Genomic DNA, 20,315 nt, shown 5'->3' on the forward strand with positions numbered 1-20,315 from the left:
TATCAGATACAACTCAAAGGTTTTATTCAAGCACATCATATCAAACATCTGCACAGCTGAAACACCATATTTTAATAAACAATTAAACATAAAAGGGTTTATTTTCTAACTTGCCGCATATAAAACACTACTTCAAAAAATGAAAAACTATAATAAAAGTAACTAGTGTGTAAACAGGTATATGTAAAAATGAAAGTAACACGTTTTAACCAATAAAAAATGAATCGATTGACAGCCCTCGTACATACATGCATACACACACACATGCATACGTACGTAGGTTGTGTTATCGTCGGGATTCTCATGAAGAATGAGTGCGTCCTGTGTTTGTGTGTAGATACACATATAGACAGAGGCTTTTTAAACCACTACATGCATAGTTTAAACGTTCAGAAAAATGTACCAAAATGCACATCGCTGGAGTTTATTAGCCTTTGTGTTAAAATGTATATTTGATGGATGGTACGCAACATTTTGGCCATTTGTGTTTCAGAAGCACAGAACAGAAAAGCTATCGCAACCTCTGGTTTATAGAGACAAAGAAATATTTAAACTAGCAGTATTCTAAGTGACCACTAGATGGCGCTCCTATTCCAGTGAAAACGAGCTGATCAAGTTTTAAAAGACCAGCAACAGGTTTTGCATTGGAGCTTCCATAGCAAGACCTCCCTCTAGTGGTTTCTCCTAGCAGGTGCAAAACCAGGGCTGATAAACACACTGGTGTGGCACGCTCCTTCAATTCCTTTTATTTACACTTGCAATGTTTCAACTGCTGTACCAGAGAGAGAAGACCCCTCTTTAGAAACCACAAGCTGCTTTTACAGGCTGTCGGTGACTGTGTGCTTGCCGTGCTCGGATCCACGGAAGTCTGCAGTTAAAGGAAAATGTTTTTAGGAAAATCTGTTAACAGAGAAGTTAAACCATGAACAGATCGTGTTGAGTGGCTCCCTTTGTAGTCTTGGGATGCAAGCTTCGCCACGGCACAGAGCAATTTAAAGGTGACCGCAGGAATAACCCAGTCTTGACAGGATTTAGAGGTGGCCCGGAAAGCACTAATAAAAACGTATTGCAAGTCCTAATCTGCAAGTACTTCCACAGAGGAAGGCTGTGAAATGTGAAGTAGTTTTATTCAATTATTCTTACAATGAAAAGGGATTGGACGTGCGAGACCTAAAAGATGAGACCAAGTTTAAAAAGTCAGAGAAGGTCAGAACTGCTTTGCTTTGTGTTGTACAGTTGTGTCGAGTCTCCGCCAATGAGAATCCTCTGAGCAGGTGAAGATTTTTCTATCCCAGACGTGCTCAGCTGGATTGAGATCCAGGGGTTGTGGTGATAGTGGAAGATGCCTCATGTGTCACGCTCCTGAAAACCACTTGCCTGCAGTTCCAGCACGATGGACAGGTGCATTATCATCTTGAAATGTAGCCAGCGCCACCCGGGTACAGATGAACGAATGCTTAAGTAAAACTACAGCGTTCGATCAGCGTTTTCAAAAAATAAATAAACTGTCCTGAGTGGCGCATCCGGTAAAGGCGCACTGCGTGTGCAAGTGCAGGATGCGTCCTACAGCCTGGAGGTCGCCGGTTTGAACCCAGGCTATTCCATTGGCATAGGTCGGCCAGGGTGTCCTTGGCTCACCGTGCACCAGCGACCCCTGTGGTCTGGCCAGGTGCCTGCGGGCTTGCCTTTAAGCTCCCCAGAGCTGCGTTGTCCTCTGATGCTGTAGCTCTGTGGTGGCTGCATGGTGGGCCTGCAGTGTGTAAAAAGAAGCAGTCAGTGGGGAGAAAATTATAAAAATAATTGGTGACTACTAAATTTAAATAAATGAATAAATAAATAGATAGAGACCCAGGGTATACCAGGGCAATACCAAATAGTGGCGTGACAGTGTGCAATGTTAGATAAAGAGTTCGGGGTCCTGCACCCCTATACGACTGCTGTTACATCACTCAATGGAGTAAAACCCATCCGGAGTGTAATAGTTCCATCTCGGAGATTAAACTGGGTTTCATCCTTTAACAATATAGCAATCTCCCAGCTTGAAACCCTATCCTTCACCCTTACTGTGAAGTGCAGATTGTAATCTTCCTCATTGTCAGTGTCACATGGGTTTTGCATCTCTAGTCCAAAGACATTTAAAAGCAATTTGGCGAAGTTTAAAAAGCAGCCCTGTCTGAGCGAGTTACTGCAAGCCATTTGTTTTAAATAAATGTTTTGATGTCCGTTTTGAACTCGGATCTTCACTGGCTCCCAGTTGTGCTGTACTGTGTTTTCGTCCGTATTGCACAGATTTATGGCATCTAATTTTGTGTTCCGTGGAGCTGGCTTCATAAAAACAAAACAAAATAGCTGTGTGCATTTCCAAGGGCTTCTAGTATTTACTGTACTATTCCTGTGAAATGGTATTGGATTGTATGGCAGGTCTGTGGTTTTGGAGCCGACTCAAGTCTGACAAATTGAATGGATTGTTAAGAGCAGATGTGTGACATTAGCTTTCGTCTGTGTTTAATTAACTGGCTGGTACGTTCGCCTCAAAACGCTTTGAGGATAAAAAAATTAATAAAAGTCCTGAAGCACTGGGTTTGGGATGGAGAAAACGTGCGTCTGTCTGCTGTTCGTTTGACACCACTGACCTCCTACGAATCGGATCTGAATCCAGGACTCCGCCAGTAAATTTGATATTTTAAATGGGTTGTTTAGGTTTATTTGTAATTTTATTAAACTTTTCTTTCCAAAGTGCTGCTGTCAGCAATTTGTATTTCCAAATCAAAGATCCTTCACCTGTTGTCTTCCAATTCGTGAAAGACGTTGATCTTTTAAGAACGATGAATCGTGCAAGTGCGTTGCCAAAGTCAAACTAAATTAGCACCACAAAAAATGCTGACCCTAATGGTTTGACTTGACGTGTTCATTTTTATGTCATGTCTAATATTGTTTGTAACAGTTACTGCACATTATAGCAGGCTTTATGGGAGATGGGCAGGGCAAAAATGAAGAACAGGAGGGTTTAGAAGTTCTCAGGAATCGAGGAGACAACAGTGGAGACTAACGAGTTTGCAGGGAGTTTAGTCAGTCGGGCAAATTCGTGAATTCCTCGGCTTTTCAAATGCGTCTTTTCAAATACGCCTTTTCAAAGGGGATTTGTTGCGTTCATGGATTCTGTTGTCTAGTGGTTCAATTAAGAAGCTTGTCATTGTTTTGATGCAGTCTGAGCAAATTATAAGCTTGTGTTTGTGTGTGTGTCTCTCTCTGTCTGTCCTTTTGTGGATTTTAAAACCCTTTAATTGCGTGAAGACACTGTGAAAAACGGTGATTGTATTGTGTGTGTTTTACAGGAGTTGGAGAAGTAGAGGAGGCCAGTTTTATTTATTTGTATTTCACATCAAGAGGCTGCGAGGTGCCTCGTCTCTGCAGATGATTACTGCATGCGCTTAAAACCAGTCCCTTTCCGTTCTTGTCAGCGCAGATCCTACAACAAACATCATTGTGCACTTCTTTTGAGGTGGTTCTGAATGCAAAATAAAAACATTGGCACACACAGATACAAGTTAGATAGTGCTGGATGCTTCACAGCGTGTCATTGTACCTTGTACAGTACATGCAGTCACCTGGGACATGCATGCTCACTTTGATATGTGTGTTTGCTTGCTGAGTTCTCATGGAAAGACTCTGCAAGCTACCCCTGTCCCTGTAAAAACCTGGGAGGTGTTCTCTGGCCTGGTTGTTGCATCAGTAACAGATTAAAAATAGAGCAGACTCTGGTTTTAAAAGCAGATTCAAGCATTGTCTTTCATGCACTAATGTTTTTTTTTTTGGTTCCTTGTGTGGATAACGTGATCCATTCTGGGTGATTTTGTTACAAATCTGGACGGAGGCAGTATGAGACAAGGGTGCTTTTAATATTGCCAATCGCAAATAACCGTGTGTCCTGGACAAGGGTTACAGATTTCTTCATGTGGTTCAGTTGATCTGTGTTGGCCACAGTCACTTCAGAACCGGAGGCTCAAAGTAATATTTTGAAAATGTAATTGTATAATGTTATAGTATATATGCAAGAGTTAATTATTACAGATGGACAGGTAGAATATTCTTAAGTTGACTGTGGGAACATTAAAGTATTATGCTATGCATTCACCATAGTTACCATGTTATTTTTAATATGCTTTACCGTTCCACTCTGGGGTGTAGAATTCTTACTTCTGCTTTACGTGATTTCATTACACTTTTATTTTCTCTAATGGTAAACTCTTTTAAGGGTACAAACGTTTGAAAATATGCCGCAAGTCTAAAGACCAAGCGACCCCGCCCCGCCCCTGCTCCCCTCTGGAAACGCACCCCCTCTCTTCAGGTGCTCGTACCTGGAGAGGTTAGTAAAAGGGATACAGCACTTGATTCATTGGTCTTCTCAGTGGTGTCACTGAATATCTCCATGTGAGTGTTTTTATCAGTAGGTGTTTCTGTGGGATTTGGGGGATTAGTAATGTGTTTTTACACTCGCTTGAATTTGTGTGCTTCGCTTGTTTGCCCAACTCAATCACACTAGAGAAAAAAAAAAACAACAGTCTACTGTATGTGTGCCAGTTTTGAAAGAATGCATTGACAGTATTACCTGCTCCTCTTTTCCCATTGTTAATATTATTAACCAATACTAATTATTATTGTTATTATTATTATTATTGTGAATGTTGTTGTTTTCATCATCATTGATGTGGCGCTCTCGATGCCCGAGTAATTCCTGGAATGTTGTTTCCAAGCAGTTGAAACCAGCTACAGGACTGGTGTGCCAGAAGAGACCAGTTTATTATTGCGTTTGTTTTTTATTATCGTGGGAGGTTTTGCCGTGATCCAGGGCGTAGATTGCGTCTTTCTTTTAACGGGAAACATTAGTCTGTGATTAGTCAGTGTGACATGTGGCTGATTTAGTTAGGGTCATGGTCTCTCCTCCCTCCCTCGATTGGCTGGTGAAGTCACAGGTTCCCAAAAAAGAATCTGCGTGCAACATTCAGGGTTCTCTGACGTCATGATTCTGTAGTCAAGTACCAAGGAACGAGTCAAAAAAAAAAAAAAAAAAAATGTAGAATGCAGGCAGTGTGAAATATTACCATTAGTTTATTGGTTTAACAGTCTGCTGCTCAATATAAGGAGTGGGTAATCAACACAAAAGCAACTAAATAATAGCTCTGTGAGAAAAAATACTGTATTTCAAGGGCACGTTCTTTCTGGCGAGTGTCTCAACAGACAGTATATACACATTTTATATATACAGTAGCCTTCACATCTTGGAATGACGTTTTACATTAAAGAGTTTATAAATGTATACCTTTATAAATTCTAGACTTGTTTTAAAGAGAGACACTTCAATTGTACAGTACTTTTTAATATACAAGTAAAACGTTTTACTTTATTGGCTCATTTATAATATACATACATACATGAAAGCATTCTTATCTTCAGTGGTGCAGTGGATCAAAGATGGTTAATTCAATGTGCTGGCTTTGTTTTGCTATTCAGACAGAGATACAAGGGGCCAGCGCGTATTTATACACACAGTGGCAAAGAGACAGGAAGAACAAGACATTACCTGTTCTGATCTTTAATGAAATAAATAATAAGAATTTGAATGATCATGAAAGGGGTTGCCTTCATTCCTGAGTTCCACTGGTTTAAGCTGATGAAGGCACAAGCCAACATGTTTTTGTGTGGGTGACTTCAGTTTCTGGTTGACTTTTACTGCTGCTTCTTAGCAGCACAAACAGAACAGAATGCCCACACTGCAAAGGCAGGAAAGGGAGCCAAACAGCCATCTAGAAACACGATTTGAGGTGGGATTGTTGTGCAAACTGTTACATTATCCCAGGAAACTTAAACGCCTTATCTGCGCTACAAAGAGTGTCCAGTACACTTTCTCTCTTTTCAGTTTTTTTTTTGTTTTGTTTTAATGTTCTTCCCAGAATGCCTGCTAATAAATTCCCCCCTTGGCAGTCAGTTTTGGCCCACGCACTCATTGTCAGTGCTCTATCAAACTGGTTTGGCATTTTGCTTTGCACGTTAAGGAAAACCATCGAGCTTTGATTTACTGAGTCAGGATCTATAGGAAACATGTGGGACATGTGCATTGTAAAAACTGGGGTCTGCAGACACTTATTGCACTCAGAGTGGCGTCCGCCTTGCAGTGCTGAATCCTGCCTGATCTCTCTCACTCTCGCTCACCTTGAAAGCTAAAACAATACTTAGTAGTTTCTTGCAAGTGGCTTACTCGAAGAAAAATTCAACCTTTGAAATGCCTCACGGAGTGATGGTACATACCACACGTTGCCGGTATATTACAAGCAAGCTTGTGGCTTGTTTTATATATTTATTTATTTATTTACTAAAGATTTACCATGATTTTCTGGAGATTGGTATGCATCTCTGACTCTGGCTATTCCTGCATAGACTTCCGTTTTAGTTTTGTATGTTTAAGTGTACTTGCACAGCACAGCTCCTGGCTCTTCAGCTCACCACCTGCTGCTCTGCAGATCTCTCCTGGGAGCAGCCCTGCTTCCCACAGTGCAGCTGGTTCAGGAGCCGTCGCAGCTTCTGCGAGAAGCTCTTGTTCATGTGCCTGTACATCAGAGGCATGGCGAAGCTGCTTGAGAAAGCCAACAGTTTGGACAAAGCCCGAACGAAGTAGTACGTTCTCAAGTGCTGTCCGTGAAGGTGCCCTCCTTGAATCCCGGAAAGCGTGTGCACCAAAAGCGTTGCATAGTAAGGAGTCCACAGAGTGAACTGCACACCGACGGAGACCAGCAGCAGCCTGTGCACTGAAGGGTCCAGCCTCCCAGAGTCCTGATCGAGGGGCGTTGACTCTTTCTGGATCCTCAGTATCAACACCAAAGCATAGAACACCGCTACAGCGGGCACGACGTACCCGATGAACATCATGATGGCGTCCGCCGCCTCTTTGTTTTGCATCTTGGAGCACTCGATGATCTTGGTGGACACGTGGTTGCAGATGTAAAACAGGAGGGACGAGAAGCTGGTGAGCACCGCCCCACCCCAGATGAACCCACAGACATGCTTGGTGTTGTAGACGCTGGACATGTAGGTCCTGGGCAGGGCGCGCTCGATGTAGTAGTCCAGGCTCAGCAGTGTGGTGGAGTACATGATCACCAGAGAGGAAATGTTGAACAGAATGAGCAGGGTGATGTACACCTCGTTGTTGAAGTCCCATGTGGCCCAGTGGGTGTAGCCCGGGCCCAGCAGCTGCACCGGTGCTACCATGTTGAGCACGAGTCCGGCGATGGCGATGTTCACGAAGTAGACGTCTGGCATGGTCATCGACACCTTGTTGCAGAGGTTGACGGTCACCAGCAGGGCGTTGTAGCACAGGCTGACAGGGAAACAGACAATGAGGTAGAAGAGCGAGGAGAGGGACAGGATGAGGCCCAAGTCTTGGCAGAGCCGCTGGTCCGAGCTGTCGTCTGTCTCGTTGGAGCTCACGCAGCTCCACATAGCGACCTTCCTGATGGGGGTCAGTCCCGGGCCACCGGTTCTGCTGGAAGAGGGGGGGAGAAAAACAAGGTACAAAGGGGTTAGTCCTTCTTGGTGCCCAGGGCAAACTGCAGGGTTGAGTCTAGTGTCCATTAGAGGAAAGGACCTTTGTGTGTCGTGTGTGCGACCCAGGGCAGTGACGAGCGTGTGGTTTCAACAGAGGGACTGCTGTTATACCAATGATTTTTGTTTACCCCCCCCCCCCCCCCCCCCCCAAAAAAAAAAAAAATAGAAAAATCTGAGAGAATTTATCCAGTTACACCAGTCCCTCAGTTGAAGCCACTCAAGAAGTCCTTTCTTCTGCTGGGAACTAGCCTGTACCCCCAACTGCAGGCACGTGGAAAGGAGCATTCCTACCACTGTGGCAGATGTTCAGCCATTACGGGGTTAACTACTAATAAGAGCTTAATTAGACCAACTGAATAGATGACAATCCAGGGCGGGGCAGGGTGTACAGTCAGGAATGGCAAAGAAATGCAGTCTTCATTCCATCCCCAAGCCTGAACCCTACAAGCAACAATGATGTAATCATGCACCTTTGATTGTGCTGTGCTGCAGCTGCAGGATGGATATTTGCTCATCCATAGTGCGTTTTTAGTCTCATTTTTAGTAAAACATCAATGCACGATCTTCATAATTGTTTGCATTCCATACATAGTGTATTACATTAACTGCTTTTGATAGTTAGGATAGTTTAGTGCAGTTTGGCAGCGATCATAAACTGACTTATACATAATATCTGTAATTGGAATAACAATGACTACGTGACAGTACAAAAACACCGTGGTTTCTTAAACTCAGAAATATGGTATTGTAATTAAGGAAACCGCAGCTTGCACAACAACCTCGTTACTGCTTAGATCAAGTGTCCGCCCTTGTCGCATTCAACTTCTCTTGCGTGCTTATATAATATATATATCACACACACACACTATCGGCATAGTAGAATGTTTGAAACTCATTTATTAATTTTAATTTGTATAGTTTAATTTCTTCCAGTAATATCGTAAAGTGCCCTTTAAAAAAAAAAAAAAAAAAAAAACTAACACTGTTTTTAGCGTGATGATAGTCAGAAGGTAAGTTAATGCGAGGAGTCGAGGATGATGATCGGGTGCCAGACCCTGCAACGATATTTATTTAATTGATCTGTTTGGACAGTAACCGGCGGTCAGATAAGAGTCGCCAGAACATGCATCAGATAAAACTGCTAATGCCACTCACAATTATTAAATATGTGCCTAGTTGCGTTTCCCACAGTGTAAAAATAACAGAATAGGGGGGGGGGGGGATTCCCAGTCCGGGATCAATTTTTTACAATAATTTTATAAAAAAAAAAAAAAAAAAAAACGTTTTATACTTCCTGTGTAATTTGATGTAAAACATAGTTTAGATTTTAATCTATCTCACAGGCATTCCCTAAATTCGTGGAATAACATTACGACTCCATTCCTCGTAGTTTGTTTTGGTCTAATGTTCAGTGAAAAGAAGAATGTCACTTTTTAAATGACTTCAGTACAATTTAACATTGATACACATGAACACAACTCACCCCGCCCTGCGTGTTCGAATAACAGCGTCCAATTCAGGGATGGTGATTGCAGTCAGCAGTAACCAAAGTGCAGTAGCACTGAAAACAAGCGGACCACTATTTATTTATTTATTTCGTGATGTTTTTACACTTGTTTCTCTAAAGAGAGAACACAGACCCAGCGTGGTGCTTTTTCAGAAAAGCCGTGCACTTGTTTTTAATCCTCAGGCGGGAGTACACGTTATTATTTTTTTTTTTCTTCTATACTTGGCCAGCTAGCTAAACTAGCCCCTCCCTTTAGTATTGACATTCAAAGTCGTGATACAGCCCCTCCCCCCCTTTCTTTTTTTTTTTTTTTTTGGGGAGCGGCGGACCCGCTGTGCTAGTTTTTAACCCTTTTTGAGATTGTTATAGTAAATTATATAAACAAACACACAACTCTAGCCTTGGCTTGGATTTGGGTCAGCTGCTTGCAGGATTCCTGTGCTGTTCTTTGCTATTAAACATGACTAGGGGTATTATTTCTGGGTACTCGGTACAAACAGGGTAAAACCAGCCCTCGGGAATAACACAAGACACTCTGCCCTGGAACAGGTGTAAGAAACGTTCTCTGCAAAGCCATTCAAGCGGAAAGGCGTGTCCAGGTGGCTAATTCGGGATCTCAGAGGAGGCAGCAGTGCCAGTGTGGGGAAGGCAGGCTGTTCCATGCTGTGATCACTGTGCTGGTTTGAATGATGATCTGGGATGTGTGTTCCATTACTGCAGTGTTAGGAGAACACACACACTGCAGTAATGTGTAGTGTGAGCAGATGTGAGCTTCATTCATTCCCTTGATCAAGGTGAGCTGATTGAGCAGCTTGGATCAGCTCGGGTGAGTGAAGATCTCAGTAAAAACGGATGGGTTCAAATGCTGAAGTACTGAATGGGAGTCAGGCTGCAAGTGATTGAGGAAAGAGTTTCAGATGAGAGTTAGTCCCAAGCTGAACAATAAGACGCTCTAATAATGTGTGTGGGCATGGCCAGCTTTGCAGTAGAAGAAAAAATAGAACAAAACTCAACCAGAGAAGTGCAACATAATTGGAAAAGAGACATCAAATGGGGTTAACAAAACAAAACAAAAAACGCAGCAGTTTTCACAAGAAAGCAGTCTATAATTCATTGTTATTATTTACACATTAACCAACTACAGTGTGGTATGCTTGTTATATTGTAACAAAAAAAAAACGGTTGTGTGTTTGGCAATAACTGGACTTTAAGCCATCACAAGTCACCGACTCTTAACTAACTGGGGGAAAATCACTTCCACATTTAACTCCAGTGTATCATGTGGTTATATTACATTCTAATTTTAGCTATGAAACAAACTTTTCACTCGAAGATAGATAGTGCCCACTGGAAAGGATATTATTGGGGTTACAAAGAAGGATACAAGGAAAAGCCATCCTACTGTGCGATCACAAACTCCTGGGAGCACGTGTGTGTGTGTGTGTGTGTAAGTAAGTGACTAATCACTCTGCTTCCTTTCAGTATGTCCCCAGAGATCACACAAGTATATCAGAGTGAAGAAATAAATGCAGTTGTTGAGTTGTTGTGGTTTACTGTACTTCTGCTAAATGGGACTGTGAGTATTTAGTTTATTCTGGGGGTGTGAATGTTGTATCCGTTCAGCTTTTTTGATTTCTTTCACTTTAACCTCTCGTAGTTTTGATATTGTGTAAGAAAATTACAGCCTGGCATCTGCTTCAGACAGTTTCCTCCAGTCACTCGGCAGCTTGCTAATACTGAGGAGACTGAAAGGATCGCAGTGATGTAGTGCTACGTGTGTAATGCAGTACGCCCCGTTGTCTTTGCCAAGTTCTGATATAAACCCTCGCGTATTGCTCTTGCACGTTCCTGTTATGATCGCATTTCACTCATTCAGTTTGGATTTAAAAGAAGTCGTGGATTTCATTTCTTTAGTACATTATGTCTGCAGTGTGGTGGACAGGAGCTGATAGAAACAGTTTACAGATGCATTGAACTACAGCACCTAACATGCATACTGTGTGTACACGTTATTATATAAGCCTGTAGACCTGGCATTGTTATTATCGCATCAGTGCAAACTGATTTGTACTTCCCTGCATGTATGAACCCCTGTCTTTTAAATTGATTTGTTGAATTAGAATGCAGTGGTATTGTTATGGTCACGGGGTATGATTAGTCACATGCAAACTGTTGGTTTGAAGTAAATAACAAGCCCTTAGTTTTACACTGATTTATTTAAAGGACAATTATCAGTTTGAGAACTACTGGATTCAAAAAGTTTTTTTTTCACAAGGTAATTTGAATGCTTTTTGTATTTAACTTAATGTTCGAAATGCAATTTGCCTTTTACTGAAGTCAGAATCTAGACAGAACTCACTTTGTTCGGGTGCCGACTTCACACAATTCTAACACCTTGACGTTCCCAAAACCATGCCGCTTCTAGTATTGAACGTGTGCACTCACCTGGCAATTGCAAGCAACTCTCAAAACCTGTAAATGCAACTAGGGAGGCATTTGATTCCCAAGCGATTCCACTGACATTCCCAGGGCTTTTCCTGACTTCACTAGGATAAAACGACGCAGGTCTTTTCCAAGAAGCAAAGCTGCAACTTTTTGCTCCTTGTTTTTTCTGTAAACCGTACTCTGTATACAAGCCCTAGTGTGCTCTGCAAAAAAACCAAACAAACAAAAAAAAAGAGCCTACAGCAGGCAACTGCACGCTTCCAATAATCTGTATGGCACTGAACTCGAATGTGTACTCGCGTGTCTCTCTCTCTCTCTCTCTCTCTCTCTCTCTCTCTCTCCAAGTAATTCTAGTACAGGCCCCTCTGTGTGTTGATTGGTTAAAAGAAAAGAAAAAAAAGATTGCGGCAGCCCAGCACTCTGCCTTCCTCTAAGTGGCTTTGACAGAGGGGTTAAGGGCATTAATCTGCAGGGCTCAGTTAGACTGCCCCCCCAGTGGCCCCTGCAATCTGCATCTGCAGCCCTTCATGTGGAACGACTACTTTTTTTTTTAAAAACAGTTTTCTGTTTCCTCTGTCCTAGAGTTGTTTCGTACTAATTAATATTTTTGTTAGGCATAGTAAGAAAAACAAACGGCATGTCTGCTGCTTTCACAGCCCCCCGATTTTAGCTTTGATCTTGGGGTACCCAATGTTAAGTCGGGTTATAATTATGTTAATTTTTTCCTAGCTCTGCATCATTTTTCTCAGTGGTGCATGCAGATATTTCTGTATTTCAGCAGCTTGCAGATCGTTCAGTCTCCTCTTCCCCATCCCTAATAATAAGCAGCAAACTTTAATGGGCTGGTCATGACATGAATCCATCTGGAAACCCCTCAGAGAGTAAGACATTCACAGGGAACAGTTTGCCATTAGGAATTTACAAGCACTGGGGAAAAGAAAAATCTGAAAGCACTATAATGCCAAAAGAACACATTCTGGTTTGGTTCAAAAGGGCATGGCTATTTTGAGAAGCAAAAAAACCACCACACTGTAATAACTATGTAATGCACGAGACGATCAGAAGTCGAGTTTTGAAATGCCAAAGAGGTTTTTATTAGAGGCCTCCAGTGGAATAACAAATCGTAACACTAAAGAAAAATAAATCAACAAATCAAAAAAAAGATTCTCAATCTTCAACGCAAAAACAATACAAAAGAAAACTTTCAAACAAAAATACTTGGTTGTTTCACACAGATCTCCCAGCACAGAGCACTTATCTACTCACAAAGTCTATATAGTCCGAGCGCACCTCACTCACCCCCATTTCTCTAATGTTTCCATTAGCCCTTCCTCTGGACTAAACCAATACAATATAAATTATCATTTAATTACATTTAAATATACATAGCACCCTATTTGTCCTTAACATATAAAAATGCTTGAATACATACATTGGTTTTAACCCACATGTAAATACACACTACAAGTAAATAATAAAATCAAACGACAATAAAACCCGGTTTCCCCATAGACTAACCTTAGGCATGCCAGGCCCAGCACTAACACAGTGCTGTGCATATGAGTAGCCTGAAGAGGTTTTAATTCATTAATTCATGGTCTGTGGTTTTGGACCTACCCAAATAACCTAGAGCTGACAGTGTGCACAACAGAAGTGCAGAAAGACCCAACTGAATCTTTTGTTACACACACAACATTCGGGGTTACTGGAGTCTGCCGTTTGTACCACGACCGAGCAGCTGCAACACTGACTAGCTGTGAAAACATGTAATAATAATAGTGTTAACGAGAGAGGGACAGAGGAACAGAAAGAGGCTGTTCTCATTGTCCCAGGGTGGCAGTGGAACAGGCAGGGTTACTCATTGATTTGCTCTCTGTAAACAGGATGCTCTCTGTGTTAATGACTTGTGTTAATCTCTCTCCCTCTCCCTCTCTCTCTCTCTCTCTCTTCCCCCTCTCCATTTGTTTAGTAATGACTATCCTGGGGAGCAATATGATAAATGCATTTCTAACTACAGTAGAGTATATTATCATCTAATCTAAAGAGATTACCATCTACAGCACATTCCTTACAGTTTACAGACTCGTTTCTATTCATAGGTGGAATACAGTGCAATATTGTGCTGTGGTCCAGCAGAAGTCAACGGGGTTATATAACCTGTGTGTCGTGTGCTAGGGAATCTATACACAGTTTATTTACATTGGATCTGTAATCTGTGCAGGTTCATTGCCAGGTCACAAAGCCCTTTGCATGTTTGCCCAGTTTTTAAAGTCTGTTCCGATACGTTTAAGGCAAATTAATTTGCTTTGGAAAATGCAAATGTGCGAGTTGCAAATCACGGAGGAAAACAGCAAGGCACTTTCAGTTCTGAAACTTTAAATCATGCAGAAAAGAGCAAAGTGCACATTTAAAACGGGACAATATCCAGCCTGTGATTACAACCAATACACTGCAATACCCGTGGCAACGTAACTACGCAGTCACCAGCTCACTGCAATCCATCCGCGGCAATCTCTTTGCTGTCTAGACCTGAACTTCTGCTTGTGCCAGCACGTTCAGCGGTGTATTTCAGAGGCCTCTGTGACCCTGAAGGCACATGCGAGGTGTGCTGAGTTTGACTTCAGACACGACAGAGCGGACAGGTTTATGGCTATGTGAGCCTGTTTTGTGGCAGAAGCCATTAAACTATTAGCTGGTCCCAATTACCTGCAGTATTCACTTACCCGCCCGCTGCGGTGTGTTGATGCGGTGGAGGCAGCCACATGTGTGTACGTCACACTTTAGGGTTACATAATACTGGAGAATTGCTTGTCAAACGGTAAGGAAACTCGCTAAAGACAGTATCAAACCAGAGTTGCAAACACAAGGCCCCACAAGGTTTATATTGACGATTTTTCTTCCTGTCTAGAGCCAGCGTTGCGCCAGTTCCTCCCGAGACTCTGTTTCTCTTGTAATTCTAAGCGGTCACACAGCTGCACATGTCTCTGTGCCTGAAGTGAGCATAACCCTGCAGACTCCCTTTTTGAAATGACACGGGCAAGAGTTTCAGCTCCTTGCCTTTACTGTTAGGAGTACAATTATCCACAAAGGGATGTGGTTTAATTGAAAGACGGGTCTGTGTCCTCAGATCCACCTATCCGCTCGTCTCACTAATCCTAACTGATTGCTAGTTAGCTTTCAGCAGCCTTGGTAAGTGTGAGCAGTAGTTCCAGTGAGAGGAAGATGCAGTTCTGATTGGGTTGCAGAGAGAGCGCTAATGTCAGGGGTGCCTTTTGAAGAGTGCATTTGCTTGGTGCTTCAGTTATTGCAGAGAATGAACCTGCTCTCAGACTGCTGGAGCCAGTGCTTTCCTTTAACACTGTGGACTCTCCATCTGCAGATTGCAAGACTGTCAGTGTTTCTTTAGACAGTACGCAACACCAGTACTGTCTCGTCTAACAATCTAAAATCTAAAAAAAAAAAAAATAAGTTGTCTTTTTTGGTTGATAATATTGCATCTGTGGATACACAAGGGAGCTTGAAGTTGATGTTATAACCTCTCCCTGCTGCACAGCTGTGTCTGACTCGGAGATACCTAGTGGAAACCTGTTCTTTCTTATTTATTTCTCATGTTTCCTAACAGCACTTGACAAGGTTGACATGCTTACGTAAATGTATAATTGGTTTACTTAAAAGCAGGCCGTTTTCTTGGTCATGTTGTCCACTGTCCCCTATTTTTTGTCATTTCCTTCCTTTGTTGTTCTGCGGTGTGACTATTGGGGTTGTCTTGCAAAATTCTTTCCCTTTAGTTTGAAAACAAAACAATACCGAGTCTTTGACTCATGAGCTCCGGTAGTTTTTATTGTTCATCTATATCAACAAACAAAAAAGCTTAGTAAATGCAATTATCAGAAAAGTGACTGCATTAAGTACTTCCCTTGCGTCTGCAGACGTGTTGAATCAGAGCTGTGTGATAACTAATTGTTCTGAGCAGTGTGATAACCAGGGATCCTAGGAATCCGTTTGCTGCGGAAATAACACAGAAAAACGTGGATTTTCTATGATAACATGGAAAAACACAGATTTTCTGTGTTGTCTGAGCTATTTTAGTTTTACACTTGGTGAGGGGCTTTTTTTATTTGTTTGATAATAACCAAGTCAATACACGTATCATATATAAACATTAACACAGTCAACCTTGCTTTAAATTTACAGAAACAGGCCTGTCTAATAACTGCCGAAAACAACAAAAATCACCCCTAAAGATCGGGTCAAGGCAAGGATGAATTGCACGTTGATGGTAATGTGCTGTTTCGTACTTCATGCAGCATGCTGTCTGTGGATTTCACTCGAAGGCAGACGATTGTAGAACAATTGGGAAGCGCTGAACATAAACTGAATGCAAGGAACCGTAAACAAGACGAGGCTGAAACAGCAGGGCTATCGAAAACACTGAAACAGACCACTGTGTTTGGATCATTTCAGCGTCTTACAACTGTCAAAGAACAGCGGGAAACTGTGTCAGATTTTGTCAACATGTGTGCGAGAGCCGACATTCTTCTTTACAAAGTGGATCAACCGGCAGTTTGAGATTTTTTCAGCAAGCACATTAGGGAGCCATTCCAGAGTCAGAGCAATTGTAGCAGTAATGCTGCAGCTCTGTCTTAAAAATACATCCGGGTGATGAAGTCTTAACTCGGAGTTAAACTAACATGAATTTTATTATTATTTTTTATAACAGGGAACTATTTGTAATATTTGAAGTTTGAGTGTTTTATTGATTAATGATGCTGGTAAGCTTGCTTAGAATTTGAAAGTGTAACCATTTTTATTTATTTAACGGACGCATTTATCCACATGTTACACTATAATACAAGGTTACAGTTCAAGAATAATTCACATTATAAACCAAAATACAACATAGAGACACAACAAGTGTAACAAGAACAGCAATAAATGCTTCCTGCGTTAACTGTTTGTGTGGAAATCTCGTCTTTTAGCCCTTTTATTTTACTTGTGGAATAACACAGATTTTTCTTCTTTTTTTTTTTTTATGAGAGAATTTCATTTTTTTTTATTGTGGAAAACTAGGATCCCTGGTGATAATTAATTGTTCTGAGCAGCTCGCTGACGGAGGCAGTCTGCATGATAACAGTTGTTCTGAGCAGCTCGCTGACGGAGGCAGTCTGCATGATAACAGTTGTTCTGAGCAGCTCGCTGACGGAGGCAGTCTGCATGATAACAGTTGTTCTGAGCAGCTCGCTGACGGAGGCAGTCTGCATGATAACAGTTGTTCTGAGCAGCTCGCTGACGGAGGCAGTCTGCATGATAACAGTTGTTCTGAGCAGCTCGCTGACGGAGGCAGTCTGCATGATAACAGTTGTTCTGAGCAGCTCGCTGACGGAGGCAGTCTGCATGATAACAGTTGTTCTGAGCAGCTCGCTGACGGAGGCAGTCTGCATGATAACAGTTGTTCTGAGCAGCTCGCTGACGGAGGCAGTCTGCATGATAACAGTTGTTCTGAGCAGCTCGCTGACGGAGGCAGTCTGCATGATAACAGTTGTTCTGAGCAGCTCGCTGACGGAGGCAGTCTGCATGATAACAGTTGTTCTGAGCAGCTCGCTGACGGAGGCAGTCTGCATGATAACAGTTGTTCTGAGCAGCTCGCTGACGGAGGCAGTCTGCATGATAACAGTTGTTCTGAGCAGCTCGCTGACGGAGGCAGTCTGCATGATAACAGTTGTTCTGAGCAGCTCGCTGACGGAGGCAGTCTGCATGATAACAGTTGTTCTGAGCAGCTCGCTGACGGAGGCAGTCTGCGTGATAACAGTTGTTCTGAGCAGCTCGCTGACGGAGGCTTTCAGCTGCAGGCACATCGCTTTGACTATTGTCAGACATATAAGCGGTGCAATAGAAGTTTTTTTTTTTCGTTAAGCACTCTGTTTTAAATAAAATACATTAAAGACTGCAGTAAATGCTGTGAAATAATGGCCCTAATTTTGAATTTAGTCTGGGTACAGCAAGCCTTACGATTTGTTATTGCAGTAGTTTTTATGAGGTCTGATTTGTGTGAGGTGTCTCTGATTTGAGATGTAATGCAATGAAATGCTTTATCTCAGGTGGAGCGCTCGACCGCAGCGCGTATTGATTCCAGATTGAGATGTATATTGATTAAGCCTATGTTGTGCGAGTGGCAGTCCGAAGCAGAAACGTCTTGGTCGGCATGTCGCTCATGAGGAGCCAGGTTGAACCCATCCTCTCTAACCCTTTTGTTATTTTTGTTGAGCTGAAGGAACTCTTTTTATTGGAGTATACATGAACAGGGGAACAGTTGTGTTTTTTTTTATTTTTTTTTTATATATATTTCTATACGACCTCAGACTGGGACCCAAATTCCAACGTGATTTCCAACAGCATGTGTTGATATGTGGCGCTAAGATAAGGACTGAAAGGGTTAAGTGCTGCCCATTTGAGGATTAAGGGAGGTTTCAGAGAGACACAAGCTTGCAGTTGAATTATGTTTTAAACCGTATTTTTAGCAAAGGCTGAGCTTAATTCCAGTCATAGCAGCTTCATCCAGGGGGTGGGGAGGCTTGGCACTGAATACATTTCTGGAACGTAAAGCAATGTTTGGCCTAAACAACTCTGATCTTCAGAAATTGTAGTCTGTGTGCGATTCTGTTTTCTTTCTGCGATCCAGCAGGTGCGCTGGGAGCCAGGAGTGGCAGACTCCTTTCAACACAGCAAGCTGAGTGTGAAGCCAACGTCATTCCTGATGCCTTTTTTTTTGTTTGTTTGTTTTTTGTTCAGGGTAGCAGCAGCAGCATCACTCGGCTAAGCCGACATGTACAGTACAGTGCGTCTCTCAAAGTGCTCAGCCTGAGGCTATAAACTTCCCCTAATCGTTTAACGAGTCTCTGTTGGGTCTCAGATGTTTGTTTAGCGGGGAGAAACAAAGGCATGTGCTTCTGTTTAGAGGCACACTGGATTTTCAGGTAGACAGAAGCTACATTTGCATTGCAGTTTGAGCAGTGACACCTGGGCTGAATTAGCTCCATGCTTAGGTTAATTGAGCACACAGTGAAATGCATACACTCTATACTACAGGCGATTTACCCAAAGGAAATATTTAAGGGGATTGCAAATAGTTACCACATGTTGAATATAGTAATATCTATATCTATCTATCTATATATATCTATATATATATATATATATATATATATATATATATATATATATATATATATATATATATATAGTGAACCCTGTGGGGTCTAGACTGTTCCCATTTCTGGGGTTTTTTGGGATCATTGTGGGGTTGCATTGGAAAGATTGTTGCCCAGGCTGATTGATAGACTGCATCTGCTGCTAACAAGCGATGGTAGGTTAGCTGAGGTGAGGAAGAATCCGTCCATTGCTGTTTTATATACCAAAAGGTGTGTTCCCACAAATGCTGCTACAAGAATATGAATATCAGAACAAACACGAAATGCTTTGAGAGCCAAGAATGACGAAGTGTTGCTATTCACTAAGGTTGCATGCAAAGGAAAATAATATGAATTAAAAGTGCCATGTTGCTCCCAGCACCAGTGCCCCCAAGCCTGAAACTCGGGAAAGCATTTCTTTGTTCACAGATAAAAGAAAAAGTCCATGCTTCGAGTTGCCATTCATCTCTTTGCTAGGTTAGTGTTTTTCCTTCTCTTCCTTGTGTTTCTGAAGATTATGTTGATGTTGGCATACCTCGCAAGCAAGCCAACATGCTCGGCTAATCCTGAATGAATCTGAAAGGAAAGCTGTTTGTGTGAGGCTGGCGCACCGCGCGTTTTCATACAGGATTAAAAATAATTCAAGACCTGGGACACTTAAAATAAACTGGGTGGGGGGGCAACGTGCAAAGGTGACCATGCTGCAGTTACTACGGGAACCCCTGCATTCGCTCTTTGTGACAAGTTCTGTTAAAAAAAAAAAAAAATATATATATATATATATATATATATATATATATATATATATATATATATATATAATTGAATTATTTAGTTAGTAATAATTAAAAAAAGCTCTTGCCTCGGATTCCAAGTTTTCTGCGGAGTTCTCTGCCACCGCGTTACTTCAGACAGCTCTGTCAGAAAGTAGATCAGTGTGGAGCAGTTTGTGTAAATGCCTCAGTTGTGGTTGTCATTGTATCCAGCCAGTGAGTGAGTGGTGTGTTTTTCTGCTTTCTCTGTTAACCTCTGAACAGCCCTCTCCAGGAAATGCCTCCCCTTTCTGAGAAGTGTGATGCACTTGTCTGAGTGAAAAGTGCAAACCAAATCAACACAGGCAAAGCCTGTCTTCCAGGACGTGCAATAAACAAGTGTCTACAAGCGTAACCTAACATTAAGTCTGTTGCTGGTTAGTGGAAGAATATTTTTGTCTTTCCACCTCCCCTTCTCTTGTGGGTAAGGTGGTGGGAGCCGGGGAAGACGTTTTAAACAGAATAACAAACTTGCAGGTTCTGAATGGGTCCCTCTCTTCCCCTTGCTCCCCTTGCAGGCGTTCTTGCAGAACCTCCTTGGCACACTACATGCTCTCCTGTGGTGCACAGTGTGTGTGTGTGTGTGTGTTTGTTATAGTTGTAAAAATTTCAAACCCTCACAATTTGATTTCTTTTCTACCTTGTTTTTAAACGGGGACCCCTGTGCTTCCAGAGTAGAACACAATGCCTGCTTGTATTCCTTTGACTATCAGTGGTGCCTACCCAGGCCAGCTTAGATTGATTTGAAATAATACTACTACTACT

General features: G+C 42.1%; 1 protein-coding gene across 4 annotated transcripts; it reads right to left on the minus strand.

Moving 5' to 3' along the window:
* Window positions 1-5,091: 5,091 nt before the first annotated feature.
* Window positions 5,092-11,854, minus strand: LOC121331003 (probable G-protein coupled receptor 146). Of its 4 annotated transcripts, none has more exons than XM_041278091.1 (2): window positions 11,552-11,854; window positions 5,092-7,534 (listed from the first exon to the last, which is right to left on the minus strand). In XM_041278091.1, the coding sequence occupies exon 2, from the start codon at window positions 7,492-7,494 to the stop codon at window positions 6,493-6,495; it is 1,002 nt and encodes a 333-aa protein (XP_041134025.1). In that variant the 5' UTR covers window positions 7,495-7,534; window positions 11,552-11,854; the 3' UTR covers window positions 5,092-6,492. The 4 variants fall into 4 exon arrangements, with proteins under 4 accessions (XP_041134025.1, XP_041134023.1, XP_041134026.1 ...); XM_041278089.1 differs by having other exon boundaries at window positions 5,092-7,537; XM_041278092.1 differs by lacking the exon at window positions 11,552-11,854 and adding an exon at window positions 9,083-11,495.
* Between the last annotated feature and the right edge of the window lie 8,461 nt (window positions 11,855-20,315).

The sequence above is a fragment of the Polyodon spathula genome, chromosome 18 (genome assembly GCF_017654505.1).
Source record: "Polyodon spathula isolate WHYD16114869_AA chromosome 18, ASM1765450v1, whole genome shotgun sequence".
NCBI lineage: Eukaryota > Metazoa > Chordata > Actinopteri > Acipenseriformes > Polyodontidae > Polyodon > Polyodon spathula.